The sequence below is a fragment of the Prionailurus bengalensis genome, chromosome A3 (genome assembly GCF_016509475.1).
Source record: "Prionailurus bengalensis isolate Pbe53 chromosome A3, Fcat_Pben_1.1_paternal_pri, whole genome shotgun sequence".
NCBI lineage: Eukaryota > Metazoa > Chordata > Mammalia > Carnivora > Felidae > Prionailurus > Prionailurus bengalensis.
This window is the reverse complement of record NC_057354.1, coordinates 63535860-63555204: the sequence shown is the minus strand read 5'-3', so window position 1 is coordinate 63555204 and position 19345 is coordinate 63535860. Positions and strand designations below refer to the sequence as shown.

At 39.6% G+C, this 19345-nt stretch overlaps 1 protein-coding gene across 1 annotated transcript in view; it reads right to left on the bottom strand.

Moving 5' to 3' along the window:
* DYNC2LI1 (dynein cytoplasmic 2 light intermediate chain 1) overlaps positions 1–19345 on the bottom strand; it is a gene marked incomplete at its 5' end in the record, with an annotated part of 39434 nt that extends 20089 nt beyond the window's left edge. Inside the window, 5 exons of the mRNA XM_043553318.1 lie at positions 280–368; positions 2135–2204; positions 5040–5074; positions 16796–16914; positions 19207–19345. Of these exons, the coding sequence (XP_043409253.1) occupies positions 280–368; positions 2135–2204; positions 5040–5074; positions 16796–16914; positions 19207–19345 (452 nt within the window). The remainder of the gene's footprint in view (positions 1–279; positions 369–2134; positions 2205–5039; positions 5075–16795; positions 16915–19206) is intronic.

Here is a 19345-nt window from a genome sequence, read left to right as displayed (position 1 = left end):
GAATTCATTGCTCAAGTGTTATTTGACATACTTTGTTTTCAGGCTTGCAAAATATGTTACTGGTTGGAATGCCAGCTGTCAGCACAGGCCAGAACCCTGGTTCTTTTAAAATCTCTTTGAAAGCATTATACTTTAAGTGCATAGAAAGGAAGAGAGTATAAACCTTCAGCAACAGAAAACTGTCCCCCCAAATTCCGATTCCTGAAAGCCTACTCATATTCATCCTGTGGACACCACTGGGTACTTACTCACAACCGTTCCTGGATCTGGCTCACTTACCGTAAGGTGTCACTTGTGATGGGTATGCTGATTAAGTCCAATAAAGAGGTCCCTCCACCTAGTTCCCAAAAGTGAGCAATATCTTTTGGCTGAAACAAACAAACAAACAAACAAACAAACAAAAACAGGCATTTTTCACATTAAATTTTTTAAATCTTCTTTGAATGTTAAATACTTCTTACACCTCGTTAACATCAGTCAGTAATAATTATGGATACAAAATACTGTAGTCCTCAATAAACCTTGGCAATCAAAACTTTCCCTTTTCTCTGTCCCATCCCTCAAATTGCACCAAAACATCTATTCCAAAAAACAAAGATGAAACATTAACATGGTAGGTGGGGAACAAGAAGAGACTGAACAACCGATTCCCTTTTTATAGGATTCTTTAAGTATTAGGGGAGTGAAACAGTGAGGCAGCCACGTGGCTTGGGAATACGACCATCTATTCCATGACAACCTTCTTGGACGACTAGCTAATTGCATCTCTGCTTCCATCCTGCTGCTGAGGAGCCTTTGGTAACACCACGATTGTGGGAGGAACTGACTGCTTCCACTTAGAACTCAGGGAACATGAAATCTGAGAAAGACATGGATCTTCCAGAATGAATATGGAAAAGCCCAACTTGCTAGCACAAAGTGTTAGAGAAAATAGGTGAAGAAAAATCACCTTTTTAATATATCTGTTGCCATGAACTTGGAAGAGATAGTCCTTGAAGCAAGTTTTAGATGAATATATAGATTTTTGGCAAATTATCATCTCATACTCACTAAAATTGTTTTGCTGTTGATATTTGAATATTTGCTGTTGATATCTGAATTATTAATGTTCGTGGGGGAGGCAGTTTTGCATTGGAAAATCCCCCTTGATTCACAATTTGACGAAGGGCAGTTCTTAGAGCTCTTCTCCACAGTGAAGCGGTGAAAGCAGTTTCAGCATTTCCAGTGAAAAGGGCAATCTCATTTATAGGTCATCACTCATGTCAAAATTCACGTGAGTCACAAACACAGAGTTCTCCCACATCTCAATATATTAATGTTTTTTCTTTTCTTTTTAACCTCACAGTTTTAATAACGAACTTTCACTGACTTATCTAGAAAGCAGCAACAGGCAATGTTAACGCTTACACACTAATGACCAAACATTTGGACTAGATCAATCTGTAAAAATCTGCCTGTGCGACAGAAGTGGGGCCTTCTGTTATAGACGGTTCTTCCCTACGCCTAACTCTATTTAAGAAAAGACCTTTTCATGGGAGAACTCCAAAAGAGGATTCTATTTTGAATGGTTTTATCCTTCTAACATACACCGTGCACTCTCCTTCCGTTCTGAATAATCTCCAACTTTCCTCTGAAGAGACACTCTAGTGAAAATAGGACTGTAACAAATTAGGGCCTCAGTCTCAAGTAGTATTACTAACTTCAAGATATGTTTGTAAAAATGCTAAGAATTTGGACTTTGAGTAGTACATTTTCATAAATATTCTACAAGTCAAACTCCTATTTTTCGCAGATTTTTTGGGAGACAGGATGTAACTCACAATATTATTCCCACTTGAAAGAAGAAAAAGCCACATTAACACAATTAATATAAATATGTCCAAAAACTGTAAAATAAAGTTACAAAGGAATCTTATTCCACATTTTAAGACACAACAAATGAGACGGCTAAATTATTTTCCTATTCAGGTTGCCTTCATGTCTGCTGAGTTGAATCTGACTTAAAAGCACATAGCTATGAAGTGTACAACTGGATATGTTTATTGATTACAGATAAGATGAAAATATAAAACAAAGTCAGCATCATTACTTCTCCATCCCCAGGCACAGCAATGTCACTTAAGAAGACACTCACTATATTATGCCCTTTTGTTCTTCTTCCATATGTATATTCCAAAGCTAAGGTTGGTTTTGGTGGCTCATCCCTGCACAATAAAGACAGATAGTATTACCATCATGGGTTTTCTTTTTCTTTTCTTTTTTTTTAATGTTTATTTGTTTATCCTGAGAGAGAGACAGCACTAGTGGGGGAGGAGCAGAGAGAGAGAGAGAGAGAGGGAGAGGGAGGGAGGGAGGGAGAGAGGGAGGGAGAGGGAGAGGGAGAGGGAGAGGGAGAGGGAGAGAGAGAGAGAGAGAGAGAGAGAGAGAATCTCAAGCAGTCTCCATGGTGTCAGCACAGAGCTGGATGCAGGGCTCGATCTCACGAAGTGGGAGATTGTGACCTGAGCCAAAGCCAAGAGTTAACCGACAGGACCACCCAGGCGCCCCCATTATGGGTTTTCTTATGCTATCATATTACCCAATTCATTTTTGCTTCCTCTTAAAAATGTTAATCTATTAGTAGAAAAGTTACTTTGTGGAATAGCACTGAAGTAAAAATGATAAAAAATTTGATGTAAAAGACAAGCCCTCAAAAAACCATCTTCGAGGATTTTTGTCACAGCTGCAAGGATGACCAATGGCACCAGCACAACATCATAGTCCTTACAGGCACTGTTGGAGCGAGTGGAGAATGGAGTGCAGCTGGCAATGCTGGTGGCCATGTTAGGGGAAGCTCTTGGCATTCAGGTCACGTGGGGAGCACTTATACCAGGTTTTGCTCGGCCTCAATGTGGGGAGCTGTGAATCTATGATTATCAATTTAATGGAGATATCAACAGACTTTATGCAATTCTTTTATTTTTTTAATGTTTATTTATTTTTGAGAGAGAGAGACAGAGTGTGAGTGGGGAAGGGGCAGAGAGAGAGAGGGAGACACAGAATCTGAAGCAGGCTCCAGGCTCCGAGCTGTCAGCACAGAGCCCAATGCGGGGCTCGAACTAACAAACCATGAGATCATGACCTGAGGCCAAGTCGGACACTAAACCAACTGAGCCACCCAGGCACCCCACAATTCTCTATTTTAAATCCCAGCCCAAACATGGGCATCATTTAACTAGCGAGAGCTGCAAACTAACAACAAGTCCTAAAGACATCAACAAGTCCTAAAAACTGACAAATGGTTTGATGAATTATTTACACTGCAGCTTACATTGTTTGGTAAACAGCTTTATTGTATATATGTACTTATTTACTTCAACTTCTTATAGTACAAATGTGTATCATAAATTTACCTTCGTCACCATTTTTCAGTGTATGGTTCAGTAGCATGTTAAGTATATTCACCTTGTTGCACAAACTCTAGAACATTTTCATCTCGCAAAACTGAAAGTCTATACCCATTACACAATAACTCGCCATTTTCCCCTCCCTCCAGACCCTGGCAAACACCATTCTACTTTCTGTTTCTGTGAATCTGACTGCTCTGAGATACATCATATAAATGGAATCATACAGTATACATCTTTTTGTGACTGGCCTATTTCACTTAGCATAATGTCCTCAAGGTTCATCCGTGTTGTAGCATGCGTCAGAATTTCATTCCTCTTTAAGGCTGAATAATATTGGTATATATCTTTTTAATGTGGAGAAGAGAATTTTTAAATTTGTGATTTATATATTTATCTTTATTAAATATCTTGCATATCATCCCTACATATATATTTTTTGATACATATATAGAATATTTGGTTATATTTGCTTTTATAAAAGATACAAATTTTCTTTTATGAAACAAAATGCTACTTTTAAGACAAAATTTATAAGCTCTGATATTCAATGTATAATAGAACTATTTTTTTTTTTCAAGTAAACTATCAAGGAACTGAAATGAAGAATTTTCAATTCAGTGTTGTATTTCAAAGTATTTCATCCTAAACTGATGTTGTGTTAGAGAACTTGTTTGTAGAAAGAAACACATATGGTCAAAAGAGAGCCATGATTCCAGGGGATGGAAATATGATGCAGGTGTCACTATAGACGGTTCTTCTAAGAAACAATTTTGTTGGTGAAAGGAATTACACAAAGTCAGGATTCTATTATTTGAATTCTTCACTAGTATTTTTCAAATGGATGACGTTTCTTTAATGTGACCTTGAGACAAAGTTACATCTATTTTGATATTTTTTGGAGAAGTTATAAGAAGTAGGTATTGGAATGAAGGGAACAAGCAGTTTCCTGCAATATCCTAAATCATAATCCTAAATCTTAATCTGATGACCATATAGGTTAGGAAGTATAAGAAACAAATGATAAAAAGTACAGTTTGAGGATCAACACTGTGCTTCAAAAATGTTTCCATGAACAATTTAAAGATTATAATTAATGTTCAGATAATAATGGACTAGGTAAAATAGAAGGAAATCAAATACCAGAGTAGCAGAGCCAAAAAGCAGCCAAGTACTATCGGAGTTACGTTCGTTGCTTCCCCATATAATAGGGAAACTCAGCATTAATCCTGTATAATTTTATTTATTTACTTTTGCTTATTGTTGGTTTTATCTTTAAAGGAGATTTTGGGGCTCCTGGGTGGCTCAGTCAGTTAATCGTCTAACTTCGGCTCAGGTCATGATCTCACGATTGCGGGGTTTGAGCCCCGCATCGGGCTCTGTGCTGACAGCTCAGAGTCTGGAGCCTGCTTTGGATTGTGTGTCTCCAGCTCTCTCTGCACCTCCTCTGCTCATGCTCTGTCTCTCAAAAAACAAATAAATGTAAAAAAAAATTTTTTTTAAGGAGATTTTAAAGGCCATACAAAGAATTCACTAAGAAGTTATTGTTTGAATCTCAAAATTATTCACGTTCCCAAGTCTTTCAGAATTTAACTTGCCCTGTATAACTAGAATAAACAAAAAATATAGTCTAAAGGTTAACATAACACTTACCTGTCAAGACACCTTAGGATAATAGTAGTCTTTCCCTGGAAATAGAAAAAAAAAAAAAAAAAAAAAAAAGAATACTGTGTTAATGTCACCCATATGTAAAATTTTGTTATTCGTAATTGTGGCCAAAAATAGCTTTTAATCACTCGAATGATAAATTACCTGGAAACTAGAAACTTTCAGAATTGTTCGTAAGTTTGATAAGTAGAAAAAGTTAACTGTCAACTTTCCATCACGGTGTAACTACACTGCTATTATTATAATTATGAAGTCCTGCAGATGACAAATACTAGCAAATCATACCTCACTTTAGTGGTCAACTTGGCAGCTGTCTGAAATTTTCTCTCTATTCATCAATGCTAATTACTGGTTAAGCAGATGATTAGTGTCTTCTAAAATGTTTTAATTCCAATTGTTGAAGTGGAAATAAAGAAAAAGGTAACATACAAATAAAGGACATATTGCAAATATGTTCAAAGTAGGCAATCAAAATACTGGGTTAGAGTATTTTTTGTCTGTCTTTTTATTTGTAGAGAAGGTACTCGTTCTAAGTTTTTTGTTAGGAGTCAGAAAATATAGGTTCTGGGCATCTCTACCACATGAAAGTTAACCTCACATTTTAGCCAGGGATTGGCTCAGTGGTTTAATCACACTTTCTTTTTTTTAATAGTAAAAGTTAAAAACAAAAAAGCCAAAAAAAGATCTCTTACAAGAAAACAGATAAAAGAGGAGAAGCAGGGAAAGCTCTAATGGAGGAAGCTGCTGGGTTCCAAGGAAAATAGTTTGGAAAATGCCGGACTGACAAAAACACAGACCATTTGACTAGGTAGGTTTTTTTCCTAAAACCTGTAATTTTTTTACCAAAAGAAAAAGATGATCACAAATAAATTACTCTGGATTATATCTGGGATATGATCAAATTGAATGACTTTTTTTTTTAATAACGGGAAACATAAATAATTGGAATACGACCAAAAATGTATATTACTGAAGGATGTTTGCTGGCAGGTATTCTTTCAAAGTGAAAAACAAGAAAGGGGGCGCCTGGGTGGCGCAGTCGGTTAAGCGTCCGGCTTCAGCCAGGTCACGATCTCGCGGTCCGTGAGTTCGAGCCCCGCGTCGGGCTCTGGGCTGATGGCTCAGAGCCTGGAGCCTGTTTCCGATTCTGTGTCTCCCTCTCTCTCTGCTCCTCCCCCGTTCATGCTCTGTCTCTCTCTGTCCCCCCCCCCCCAAAAAAAAAATAAACGTTGAAAAAAAAGAAAAACAAGAAATAACCTAAATTTCCCCCAATGGGGATTGGCTAATTTAATTATGACAATCCTTATAATGAAATAGCATGCAGCTGTTAGGAATGATGATCTAGGAAGATACTTATTGACATGGTAAAACATTTATGACAGATTAGCATAACTCTGTTTTCAATTTTAAAATATCTTTTCCTGCTTCCTTGAGATATACGTACATACATACGCATACACATTAACAGATTCAGAGAAAGACACAGAAACACACACACAAATAAATAGATCTAGAGGGATATCACTAAGCTAACAGTAAACATTTCTAGGTGATGGATTTGTTGGTAATTTATATTTTTATTATTTGGGTTTTTTTTAAGTTTATTTAGTTTGTGTGTGTGTATGTGTGTGCGTGTGTGAGAGAGAGACAGAGAGAGAGAGAGACAGAGACAGAGAGAGAGAGAGAGAGAGAGAGAGAGAGAGAGAATCCTAAGCAGGCTCTGTCAGTGCAGAGCCCAATGTGGGGTCTGATCTCATGAACCGTGAGATCATGACCTGAGCCTAAATTAAGAGTCAGACATTTAACCAACTGAGCCACCCAGGCACCTCTGGTAATTTTTTCTTTTTTTAAGAAAATCAGGATTTTCTAATTTTAATACAGTGAACATGTATCACATGTAGCATATTTTCGAAGTTTGAGATAAATGAAGACTGTAGTACAGTAGTCTCCTCTTATCCATGATTTCGCTTTCCACGGTTTCAGCTACTCATGGTCAACGGCAGTCTGGAAGCAGATGATCCTCCTTTGGACGTGTCATCATCAGGTCAGGAGTACCCTAGCGCTGCATCACTGTGCCTACACCATTTACCCCGCTTCATCTTGTCAAGAGGACGTTTTAGCATCTCACATCATAAGAAGGGCGAGTATAGTACAGCAAGATATTCTGAGTGACAGAAAGGCCACATTACATAGCTTGTATTAGAGTATGTTGTTATAATTGTTTTACTTTTAGTTATTTTTAGTTATCTCTTCCGTGCCTCATTTATAAATTCAACTTTATCATAGGTGTGTATGTATAGGAAAAAACAGAGTACGTACAGGATTCAGTTCTCTCTGCAGTTTTAGGCATCCACTGGGGGCCTTGGAACATATGCCCCGCAGATAGGGGGGAGGCTGCTATACCTAAAAATTATTGTATTCTATGTACAAGAAAGCACAGAATCAGAATTACTGGAATCTTAGATATAAGATTCCAGATTGGAAGGAATCTTAGATATAACTAGCCATTTTTCTCAGATTCTCATAGTTCCGTAGTGTTGATTTAAATTTTGATTATAATTTCATGTAAATGTACTACTTGGTGGCAATTCCAAATAAACATAAACTCAACTCTGGGCACTGAAAAACGCTTTTAGACTATCATTAAAATATGATTCAAATTTTAAAAATTCACTAAACTGTTGCCCTCTGAGACCCCTAGGTTTCCTGGTTCAATAAACACTGACTTAGTACAAGTTCATTCAGGGATTATCAAAAGGAATCCTATCTTCCCTCCCATTACCTCAGACACATTGGAAATCCAGTCTTTTCTTCTGATCCATTATCCCTGGAGCTCTAATTCCACAGTCTTCTACACATCCCTTCATCTGGCACAATAATCCCCCCCATTCCTCCCCCCAAAACTCCCTAATATCAACCTCTTCTTCAGAATGTTCTACCTGTTGGCCTTACCTAAAATATGGCTGCTTCTGGACCATTTCCTCTACATTCTTGTTACAGAAGGCTTTTTTTTTTCTACCACCCCATGTACTACAGGGCCCTCCTTGCTCCCCAGTGCCACATTTAAACAATCATTCTACTTCCCTTGTTTTGCAAAAGTCTTACAGGCTGGTACCGGTCTACCGTGACGGCTGTTGTCACCTCTTCTGGCTCAGTCTCCCTTTCCCTCTCAGCTGCTGTCATTAGTCTTGCTAACTTCATATCCATGTGGGCACAGGCAATCCACCTAACACTCTGACCTCTCAGTGACTTTGCCTCCTCACAGAGACCCTTTCCTTCATTCTGCTTCTGCCATACATCACTTCCAAGGTTATATCTTGAATCACTTCACCACTGGAAATTGCACCACTTCCAAAATCACACACACAAACAATGCATTTCTCCAACTACTTCTTCAGGAATCCCCAGAGTAACCATCCTGTGGCCTTAGTGAGAGGCCTCAAAAGTCCACTGACCTGTCAACATTTCTCCTTCTCCATCAGCCCCGTCCTACCTCCACATCTCACCTTTTCCATCTTAGAGTCCACAGTTTATTATTACAATCACCCTTGCAAATATTACCCCCTCCCTAGGCTTTCTCGCTCTGTATTGCACCCACTTGGTCGGCAAAAACCAACCCTGGTAAACCCAATCACCTTCCCTTCTCCTCCATGTTTGTACCCACACAAGTGAGTGATGATGGAGAAAAATTATACATACTGTGCAGATTGGTGTCACCTATATTCTGAATCCCCGTCATCAGAACAGCAGTCAACAATGACGAGCAATCCTGTAAAGTTTGTCTAGTGTGTTCTCTCTCCCATTGGTTGTAACTGCTGTTTGGTACACTTTTCTTGATTTTCTCCTCAGAATACCCACTTGACCCTCTTCACCTGAATTACTTCCCTTTCCTTACTTCTTGCTCTTCAAGCTCTGGACATCATGCTCTTATAAGGAGGCTTTCCCATTCTTCCAGCCTCTTGGGCTGAGTGAAAAGCCCTTGTTTCCATCATAGATTTTCTCATGTGTTGCTACTGTTGTACAAGTACTAGCACCTAAGTTCCTGCACAGCAGAGTATGACTTTCTTTTCTGTTTCCCAGCATCGGGCAGAATACCCGGCACACAGAAGATATTCAGTAAGTGTCCACTGAATGGACAGAGGTTTGGCAAAAAGAGAGAGAAGGCATCGAGGCAGTTCATTTCTTTGGTAAAGGGTGATTACTATTAGCTGAACAACAGAAGCATTAATTGCTTGCCTCTATTTTTCAAAATCATGCTCTGTATAAAGCACAGAATCAGATACTTTTTAAAGAATAATACCTTCAAAAGTTCTACATATCTCAAGAGAGTTTGCCCGTCTTCAAAAGCAAAATTAGTTTTAATTTACATAAATGAAAATAAAAAAGAGCTTGTGTACACCCACAGTCTCCTATTTTAAAAAATGGGTGGTTCTTCCATAAACAACAAATAAAACATGAATGGGCTGTCACTGCAACAAAGCCTAGAACAACAGTTACAGAGAGTGCCTAGCGGGATGCTGGTGAGGCGTTTTGTGTGCGAGCATTTGTGTGCTGTGATCAGTACTACTAGTTTAAGCCCCCTGAAAGGTATGGAAGCAGCTTCTTACACAGAAGACTTGATGTGATAGGAATTTACTTGTACCAGAAGACTAGTACTAGTTACTTGACCCGCTTATTTAAATCCACATATTTGGGGCGCCTGGGTGGCGCAGTCGGTTAAGTGTCCGATTTCAGCCAGGTCACGATCTCACGGTCCGTGACTTTGAGCCCCGCGTCGGGCTCTGGGCTGATGGCTCAGAGCCTGGAGCCTGTTTCCGATTCTGTGTCTCCCTCTCTCTCTGCCCCTCCCTCGTTCATGCTCTGTCTCTCTCTGTCCCAAAAATAAAATTAAAAAACGTTGAAAAAAAAATTAAAAAAAAATAAATCCACATATTTATCTATATGGCTGTAAGCAGGAAATTGGTAAGGTACCACATCCGATGAAAACGTCACTCTCCTCACAATAAACTCATGAGATGAAATGTTTATATACTGTAGTTGGGTTAAAAATTTTAAAGTATAATGATACCTATGAAAGTTTTATTTAAGCTAATTTAAATAGTTAAGATTTTTTAAAGTGGGCCAACAAGAAAACTTGGTAAAATACAGAAATTAAAAACAAAATAAAAACAGTGATTAAAATTTTACTATATGCATTTCTCTTTTTTATCTTTGCATTTTACAAAGTTGAGATCATGTTGTATATAAAATTTGTCATGTTTTTTTCTTTTTTTTAATTAAAAAATTTTTTGTTTATTTTTCAGAGACAGAGAGAGCACGAGCAGGGGAGGGGCAGAGACAGAGCGAGATACAGAATCCGAAGCAGGCTCCAGGCCGTGGGATGTCAGCACAGAGCCCAATGTGGGGCTCAAACTCACGAACCGTGAGCTCATGACCTGAGCCAAAGCCAAGACGCTTAACCAACTGAGCCACCCAGGCGCCCCATGTCCTGCTTTTTTCAATTAACATTATAGTTTTTCCTTACATCACTAACAACTCTTTTGCAGTTGTATAACATTTCCCCCCTTAATTATAATGTTGATAGTATATATAATATCTCCCAATGAAGGATGTCTATTTGTGTGTGGGAGGGGGGCCTTCCAAGACACAGCCCAAGACAGAGGAGTATTCTGGCTACCTGGGCACTGACATCACCTGGTAAAGATGTAGCCTCGTTGATGCACAGCTTAGATCCAGAAAGTTTAATTTGTCAATATACCCTTCAGTGGAAGCATGAAGCACAAAAATAAAAGTGTAATATGAACCCCAAATAGACACAGAACATAATGCCACACAAATTTCAGCCTCTTGGATCTGTAAGCCCGATCTTTTGTAGACAGTGTCACCAGCAGTCCTGCCTTCCTGGCAAGAACTTTGTGAGCCAAGCAAAGTTGGATGAAGATATGATACATCTGTTCTTGCTCTATATCGCCACTTCCAAAACCCCTTTGTATCCTGGGCTAAATAAAACAGAAACTCACAATGAGTGGGGAGAGGTCTCTCACTAATAATCAGTGGTCCTGGGGACAGGCTGCCATATTTTCTACATGTTTTTCACAATAACAAATAACCCTGTGTCATTACATCATTAGCATAACTCAATGATTCCTTAAATGACAATCCTAAAAGTAAAGTAACTGATTCCAAAATATGATTACTAAGATACTGACTTACCCACTTAGATGCTGACTTATTTATTTTTCTGACTTGGACAGTTGTTTATTTTTTAAAAATATTTATTTATTTTGGGGAGAGCACAGTGGAGGAGGGGCAGACACAGGGGGACAGAGGATCTGAAGCAGGCTCTGCATTGACAGGCTGACAGCAGTGAGCCTGATGTGGGGCTCGAACTCATGAACTGTGATATCATGACCTGAGCTAAAGTCGGACACTCAGCACTCAACCGGCTCGAGGTTGAGCCCCGTGTCGGGCTCTATGCTGACAATCTCAGAGCCTGGAGCCTGCTTCAGACTCTGTGTCTCCCTCTCACTCTTCCCCTACCCTGCTCACACTCTGTCTCTCTCTCTCTCAAAAATAAACATAAAAAAAAAAAAAAAAGAATCCTGGCTTTTATATTCAAATCAGATAGAAAACCTGAATGTTTTCAAATTATGAAATGAAAAACAATAGTTTAAACATTTTTTAAAATTTTGTTTACTATAATTTTTCTTAGATCAATAAGTACTTTTTTAAAAAATGTTTTTAACATTTATTCATTTTTGAGAGACAGAGTATGAGTGAGAGAGGGGCAGAGAAAGAGGGAGACACAGAACCCAAAGCAGGCCCCAAGCTCTGAGCTGTCAGCACACAGCCTGAAGTGGGGCTCGAACTCACAGAGTGGGAGATCATGACCTGAGCTGAAGTCAGACGTCCAACCGGCTGAGCCACCCAGGCGCCCCAATAAGTACTTTCTAATTCCTGCTAAATATGGTATTAGCTAGATAAAGTTTACCAACTTCAAATTCAATGGGTTTGTTACCATAAATTTGAGCAAAATGTCTAAATATTATTTTTTAATGTAGTTATTATAACATTAGATGTTAAAAACAGCAAAAAAATTAATTCTTCATTTCATATTAAAATTCTTTCATCTGGATATTTTTCAATCACATGTTTTAGTCAGAATATTCATATGGTAATCAAAATTATTTCTTAATTAAATTCCCCCCTATGATGCACAATACTTAAAGTCCTCAAGTGACATAATGTGGTATTCCACATGAAATCAGCTGTTGATCTGAAGGATATGCTATACCTGTGCATATATTAACCTATGGATTTTGGCTGACTTCTTCTAATTGTGTGGTGATAGATGACATTACTAGAGTCAGAAATGATAAACCAATTTTATCTCAAGTGCCAACACCTTCCTGGAATGTTATGGATCAGAAGTCATCTTCAGGCTCAGTGGAAAAGGGTGCTGTGATCAATAAAATGTGTGTGGAAGATGTGTAACTCGTATTTGCTATCTCTTAAGGAACCCTAGAAAGCATCTTCTTACAACCAGATTGTGGAAACTAGAAAAGGAAAAATTTAGAAGTCAAGACATTTCCTTCCCACTTTTCTTCTATCCAGAGATTGAAGTTTGGGAAGAGGACAGAAGCTCTGGGAAGTAAAATGCTCACTGACTAAGTTTTCTGGCCAATACCCTAAGAATACTTGAGTGATTATCACTTGATAAGAGAAGAAACCTACGTTCAGAGGATCATAAGACCATGCCTAGAGACTTGACAATTTAAATCTGAGTGGAGAGAATCAGAAAAAAATGTGCAGATAAATTGAGATGTCATTACATATGACATTAAGAAAAATTTAAAGATGATAATGGAAGAGGGCCCAAGTAATTCACAAGAGAAAACAGCTGAGACAAGGCCTGGAAAGAATATTTACAGCGACAGATGCACAACAGTGCAGGTAACAATAAGTGCAGTATTATCACAGGGGAGTAAATGACCTCATAGGAACTACCAAAACTTGTGTCAGAGACTTATGAGTGCAACATATTAAATATTTTTTAAGTTTATTTATTTATTTTGAGAGAGAGAGTGAGGGAGGAGCAGAGACAGAAGAAGAGAGAGAGAATCCCAAGTAGGCTCCACACTGTCAGTCCGGAGCCCTATGTGGGGCTCGAACTCACAAACTATAAGATTATGACCTGAGCCAAAATCAAGAGTCAGATGCTTGACTGACTGAGCCACCCAGGCACCCCATGAGTTCAACATATTGATGTAAAGAGACAGAAGGAGAGAGAAAATACAGCATTTTGTGTATTTATATGGAAACTTACAAACATGCATGAAGGAATACTATACAAAGAGCAGAACGTGATGTATGTAATCAGACTGTTGCCTGACCGTATGAAATGAATTATCGTATGATGTCTCATGGCACACATCACAAGAGGAATACAGATAAAGTCTAACAGTGAAGAGGAGACCAACCTTTCAAAAAATGTTTTAATGTTTACTCATTTTTGAGAGATGGAGAGAAACAGAGCATGAGCGGGGGAGGGGCAGAGAGAGAGGGAGACACAGAATCCAAAGCAGGCTCCAGGCTTCAAGTTGTCAGCACAGAGCTCAATGCAGGGCTGGAACCCACAGACCGTGAGATCATGACCTAAGCTGAAGTTGGACGCTTAACCGACTGAGCCACCCAGGTGCCCCAAGGATACCAACTATTCAAACAGTGCCTCCCTCAGTTTGAATTTTCTGTCATTCCCAAAGGAAATAGTCCAGAGTCAGAAACTAGGATCAAAGAGAGAGGTGAAGTGACTCATTCCAACACAGAATTCTATACCCAGATAAACATTCTACCCAGAGTGAGGGAAAATAAAGGCATTTTTAGACATGCAGTATCTCATAAATTTTACTTCCCATGTAACACTTTCCCTGGAAACTACAAGAGAATGTGCTCCACCAAGATAAGCGAGTGAACCAAGAATAGGGAAGAAACAGGATCCAGGAAACTGAAGTTCCAACTCAAGAAAGAGGAAAAGGGAATTCCTGAGATGTTGGGGAAGGATGGTAGCTATGCCGCCACTCCTGACAACCGTAGAGACTAACACAGTGGGTTAAAAGATGGCAGGACTCTGGCTGGAGAGGGGAAATTTCAGATGATCTGATACAACTGCCTAGATGAAAATTATACTGAATGTCTGTTGGGGATTGTGGAAAGAATTAGCAATAGATATCCAGGGAGCCAGCTTTCAGGATGGTTCCAAATGATCCCCACTTCCTGGTATTCCCACCCATGTGAGGTCCCTCACACTGTACCAGAGTTGGGTCTTTGTGACCAATAGCATATGGCAGAAGTGATGGCATGTCACTTCCAAGATTAGGTTATAAAAGATTGCAGTTTCTGTCCTGGGTACCCTTTCTCTTTTGGATTTCTGGCTTTGGGGAAAGCAAACTGCCATGTTGTAAGCAGCCCTATGGAGGGGCCTCTATGGTGAAGAACTGAAGCCTGGTCAACAGTCAGCAATGAACTGAGGCCTCTTGCCAACAGCCACGTCAGTGAGCGAAACTGCTTCTCCAGTTTAGCTGAGCTGTGAGATGACTTTCGTCCCAGATGACATCTTGACTACAACTTCATGAAAGACCGGGAGCCAGAACCACATAACTGAGCTGCTCTCAGATTCCTGACCCTCACAAACTAGGTGAGATGATGTTTGCTGTTTTAAAAGCTGCCAAGTTTTAGAGTAATTTATTCCATAGCAACAAATAACTAATGGATATAAAAACTAAGGTACATATAAGAGCTAAACAAATAAAAAACAAGGCATTTTGAAACTTTTGGAAGAAGTTACTCAAGGTAAAGAAAGTAATCCACTGAATATTGATTCAGCCCAAAATTATAATAGGAATTATACTGCAGACCAGGGCTGGAGGTGAGCGTTTAAAAGAGACAGACCTATGGGCTCTGTGCTGACAGCATGGAGCCTGCTTGGGATGCTCTCACTCTCTCTCTGCCCCTCCCCCACTTGAGCTGTCTCTCAAAATAAATACATAAGCTTTTATAAACAAACAAACAAACAAACAAACAAAGGAGACAGAAACAGGGGCACCTGGCTGGCTCAGTCAACAAAGCTTGCAACTCTTGATCTCGGGATTGTAAATTTGAGCCCCATGCTGGGTGTAGAGATTACTTAAAAATAAAAAAGTCTTAAAAAAAAAAGAGAGATAGAACTAAATACTCTTCTACTATTATCAAAAATTCAACAGATAATGTCTAACATTTTAAATCTAAAAATAGCCCATCAGTGATTTCAGACATTCAGAGGTAAATTATAGAAAAAAAGTAAAAGATATTAAAGAGGCTGCTTTAAGGAGAGGCTCTGAACAATGTGGAGAAGTTTACGGCTTTATGCGCCTTTTGATTATCTTTGAGCTTATAAACCTCATCTGTGAATCATTTTAATAAAAATAATTAAAAATAAAACCAGACTGTAACAAAGGGCCCAATCTAAGAAAATTAAGGACAAAACAATGTAAATGAAAAAGGCTTACAGACCTCAAGCTCAACCTTAGTGAACAGGGTTACGTGATTACTAGGATTTTTCTATGCAATAATAGGAGCACAGCGTCTGGAAAAAGAGAAGGTGGCACACCTAGTCTACTGCAGTTAAGCAAAACCTCACAAACTCTGTTCCCTCCTGACAATGACACAGTAGAATAATTCCAGGTGAGAGTTAATTAAAATCATGACAGAGAATCTATGACTGATATGGAATCCATAACACAGAAGGCATGAGCGAAAGAAATGAAGATACGAAAGCTGAAACAGACTCAGGGAAACAAAATGGTTGTCTATAATTATTCGGAGGGCAATTTAAAAATACTTAAAGATGTAACAAGTAGAAGAGAAATCAGACTTTTACAGGTCAGAGTTAAGACCAAGAATTAGGTTCTTGGAATTAGAAATATCAACTATTCGGACACTTTTACAGGTCAGAAATGGGAACACTGGATGTTCCAATAAAACACAGGTTTTCCAGTAACTAGGAATTAACAAAATGAAACCAGCCTGCTTTGTGAAAGATAACTCCCCCATTTCTAGAGATAGTCGAACTATATAACCACTCTTTATAGTGGCTCTTAACCTTTTTGAAGTGCTAGAACGCTGGGAGAATCTAATTTCCCATAAAAATGCACTGATACACAATCACACACAATTCTGGATACATTTCTAGAGAGTTCCCTGGCCCCAAGAAGTACCCCCATGGGCCCCAGAGTGAGAATCCCCACTGTAGAAGACTAGGGCAGTGCCAGGTTTCCTTCGGTTTCTATGACTCTGGTTAAGATTAAATGTATCATATTCTACATGGTTCATGTTTTTGTTATCTATATGCCTGTTTCAGTTGTACAAGTTACCAGAATATTGGTCATCAGATTAGTGTTTATGGTGCCTCTGAGTAGTCGAATTAGAATCAAGCGCTCCTTCCTCTGGGCTGCTATGGCTCATGCGGGAGCATACCACTTGACAAGAAATGCTGAGGCTAGATGTTAGTCCCCACTCACCTATGAGCAGGGCCCCCTCTCCAGGGAGGGCACAGCCAGCAGGTAACCAGCAGGCCAGAGACTGGCCATCTGGTTAAAGAGTTGAAGTATCCAAATGTTTACCAAAGTATTAAAATAAATTTTACCACTGGTTGCTAAATCAGCATAATACTTGAGGGGGAAAAAAAGGAGGAAAAAATGCATTACCCCATTTTTACTGCCAATGAAGAAAACAGATTTTTCTCCAATTTCAACTCCATCACCTTCACCTCCACTGCTCCCCCGTTTTTTCCACTTCTGCTTTTGCAATTTCCCAGAGAGTTTCACTATGAGAGGCAGAAAAAGAAAATTCAGACAATCAAAGAGAATCTTTTCCAATTTCTGTTTCATGCTCAGAGAAATTTTAGTTTAGTTAAATTTATAGAGCAAATCAACAGCATTTTCTTGGGGGACAATAAGCTGATAGAACCTCTGAGGATTAGTCATTTTCCTTGCACTGGTTCATATCAGCTGAAAATAATAAGCCACGTCTTTGCCACTAGGATTTGAGGCTGCCTTAGTTTGGGGCTTCCAGCCGAGGTCGAAAGCTGTGTATGTTAGCTTCTCAGACATGTATATGAAGGTACACAGAATTTTGGAAATTTACAACTTGAAAACCACCAACATCTAGGAAAATGGGGAGCCCAATAATCTTTGCTTTCTGAGATATTTCTTGTGTTTTTTGTTTTTTTAATTTGTTAATGTGCTAGTAGAGGAAGGGAGGAGAGAGACACAGAATCCAAAGCAGGCTCCAGGCTCTGAGCTGTCAGCCCAGAGCCCGATGCGGGGCTTGAAGTCACAAACTGTGAGATCATGACCTGAGCCGAAATCAGGCACTTAGCCGCTTAGCCATCTGAGCCACCCAGGTGCCCCTCTTTTTTGCTTTTTAAATTATATTTCTGGCTCAAGATTCCCTGTTTTAATATATAAAATGTAATGAAAGAAAAAAAATCACCTAAAATCACATTTTGAAAATAATCCTTCCATTCATCTCTCTATAAACATATGTAATTTTTCACAGATTATACCTTTTATTAAAACGAAAATGAAAAATGGAGTCTTGAACTAAAAAAAAAAAAAAAAGAGAGAGACGAGATCTAATTGTTCTAAGCCAGAATTTGCTGCTTTCTACATGGCAAATTACCCAACCTCTCTGGACCCTTCATTCCTTTAATTAATTCAACAATTATTTATTGAGCACCTAATATAGGCAAGCTTTTGTGCTTTTCTCCAGGCTTATTTCTGTTTCTTCATCTCTAAACTGCCAATTAAAGAAAAATACCAACCTTATAAGATGGTCACGATTGATTGTTAAAATGTGATAATTCATTTTGGGCTTGACCTATATATAGTCATTGAAAATTACTGGGAGCTCCTAATTATTATTCAAGAAACAGAGATGAAGAAAGGGGCTATACAAGACCAATAAAGGTGTCCCTAATTATTTGCACCAAATGCGTGCATTTCTTTCACAGGTGAATCCCCAGGAACTCAGCCCAGGCTTGTCTGCTCTTCATTTACACACCTTTCTTTTTCTTAACATTTTTAAAAAGTTTATTTATTTAAGAGAGAGAGAGAGAGAGAGAGAATCCCAAGCAAACTCCGCACTGTTAGCACAGAGCCCAATAACAATGGGCCCTATCCCAGGAACTGAGAGCTCCTGACCTCAGCAGAAACCAAGAGTCAGACGATTAACCAACTGAGCCACCTGGCGCGGGTATACACCATTCTTTCAAACTGACGATCTGCTTTCCAAATTCCCAGCAGAGAGGAGAGCAGGTGGTGCAGCCACCAGTCATGCCACTGGTGGAAATCTGTAACTATAACCATAACTTCATAACTGCAACCAATTATACCCCCATGGGAAGGAAGCTGACAATTTTTTACATTAAGGTTCATTAAACTCAACAGAGATCAGGCCATGATCCACAAGGTGAGAAAAACAGATTTGCCCTGCTCTGTGATGGACTCCAGAACCCCTCTCTCCCTGACGTCCTTCTAAGTTGTTCAGAGAGGGTTTAGGCGTGATCTTGAAAGCAGGAAATTAAAACTGACATCACAGAACTGAAGAGCTAAAATGTATTTTCCAGGCCCCCTTTAAACGTCATCTTACGCTTTTCACACAGCTTTCTCAAGTTTCCCTCACTTATTGTTGTCCTGAACCCCTGCAACCAGGAGAGGAGTCAGGGACATCTCCGAGAAGGAGGCTTTGTGGTCTAATTCACCGCCTGAACCCCTGCATCTAGAACATTCCTTGGCCTGCAAAAAATTTTTACCAAGTGAATGGTTGGAGTTGAACTTTCAAAATCTTTTATACCTGGAGAACTTTTCTACCTGCTTGTGGCCGAACCCACATGTTCAAGGGTAGTTCCTACGGATTCCTGACCATCCAGACAGAGGTTGCATGCAGAACAGACCCACAATTGTTTTCCACAGGCAGCTCCCGCCCGGGTTCCTCCCCCTAAATATGCCCGCAGCTGCCCTCCCTCTCCTGCCCCTTCCTGGCGGGGTGGGAAAGAAGAGAAAGCTAGGCTATCGAGGGAAACGTAAGCCGGGAGCAAGCACGTCTGCGGGGATACCTGGGCATCCTGGGTCGACCACCCCGGTGTCGTAAACTCGGCGTTGGGACCCGCCTAAAATAAGGAGGCCAGTGATCTCCCAGGCGGGCGGGACTGTGCGGACTCTGGGGTTGCCATGGGAGCGGCGTCGCAGGCTGGG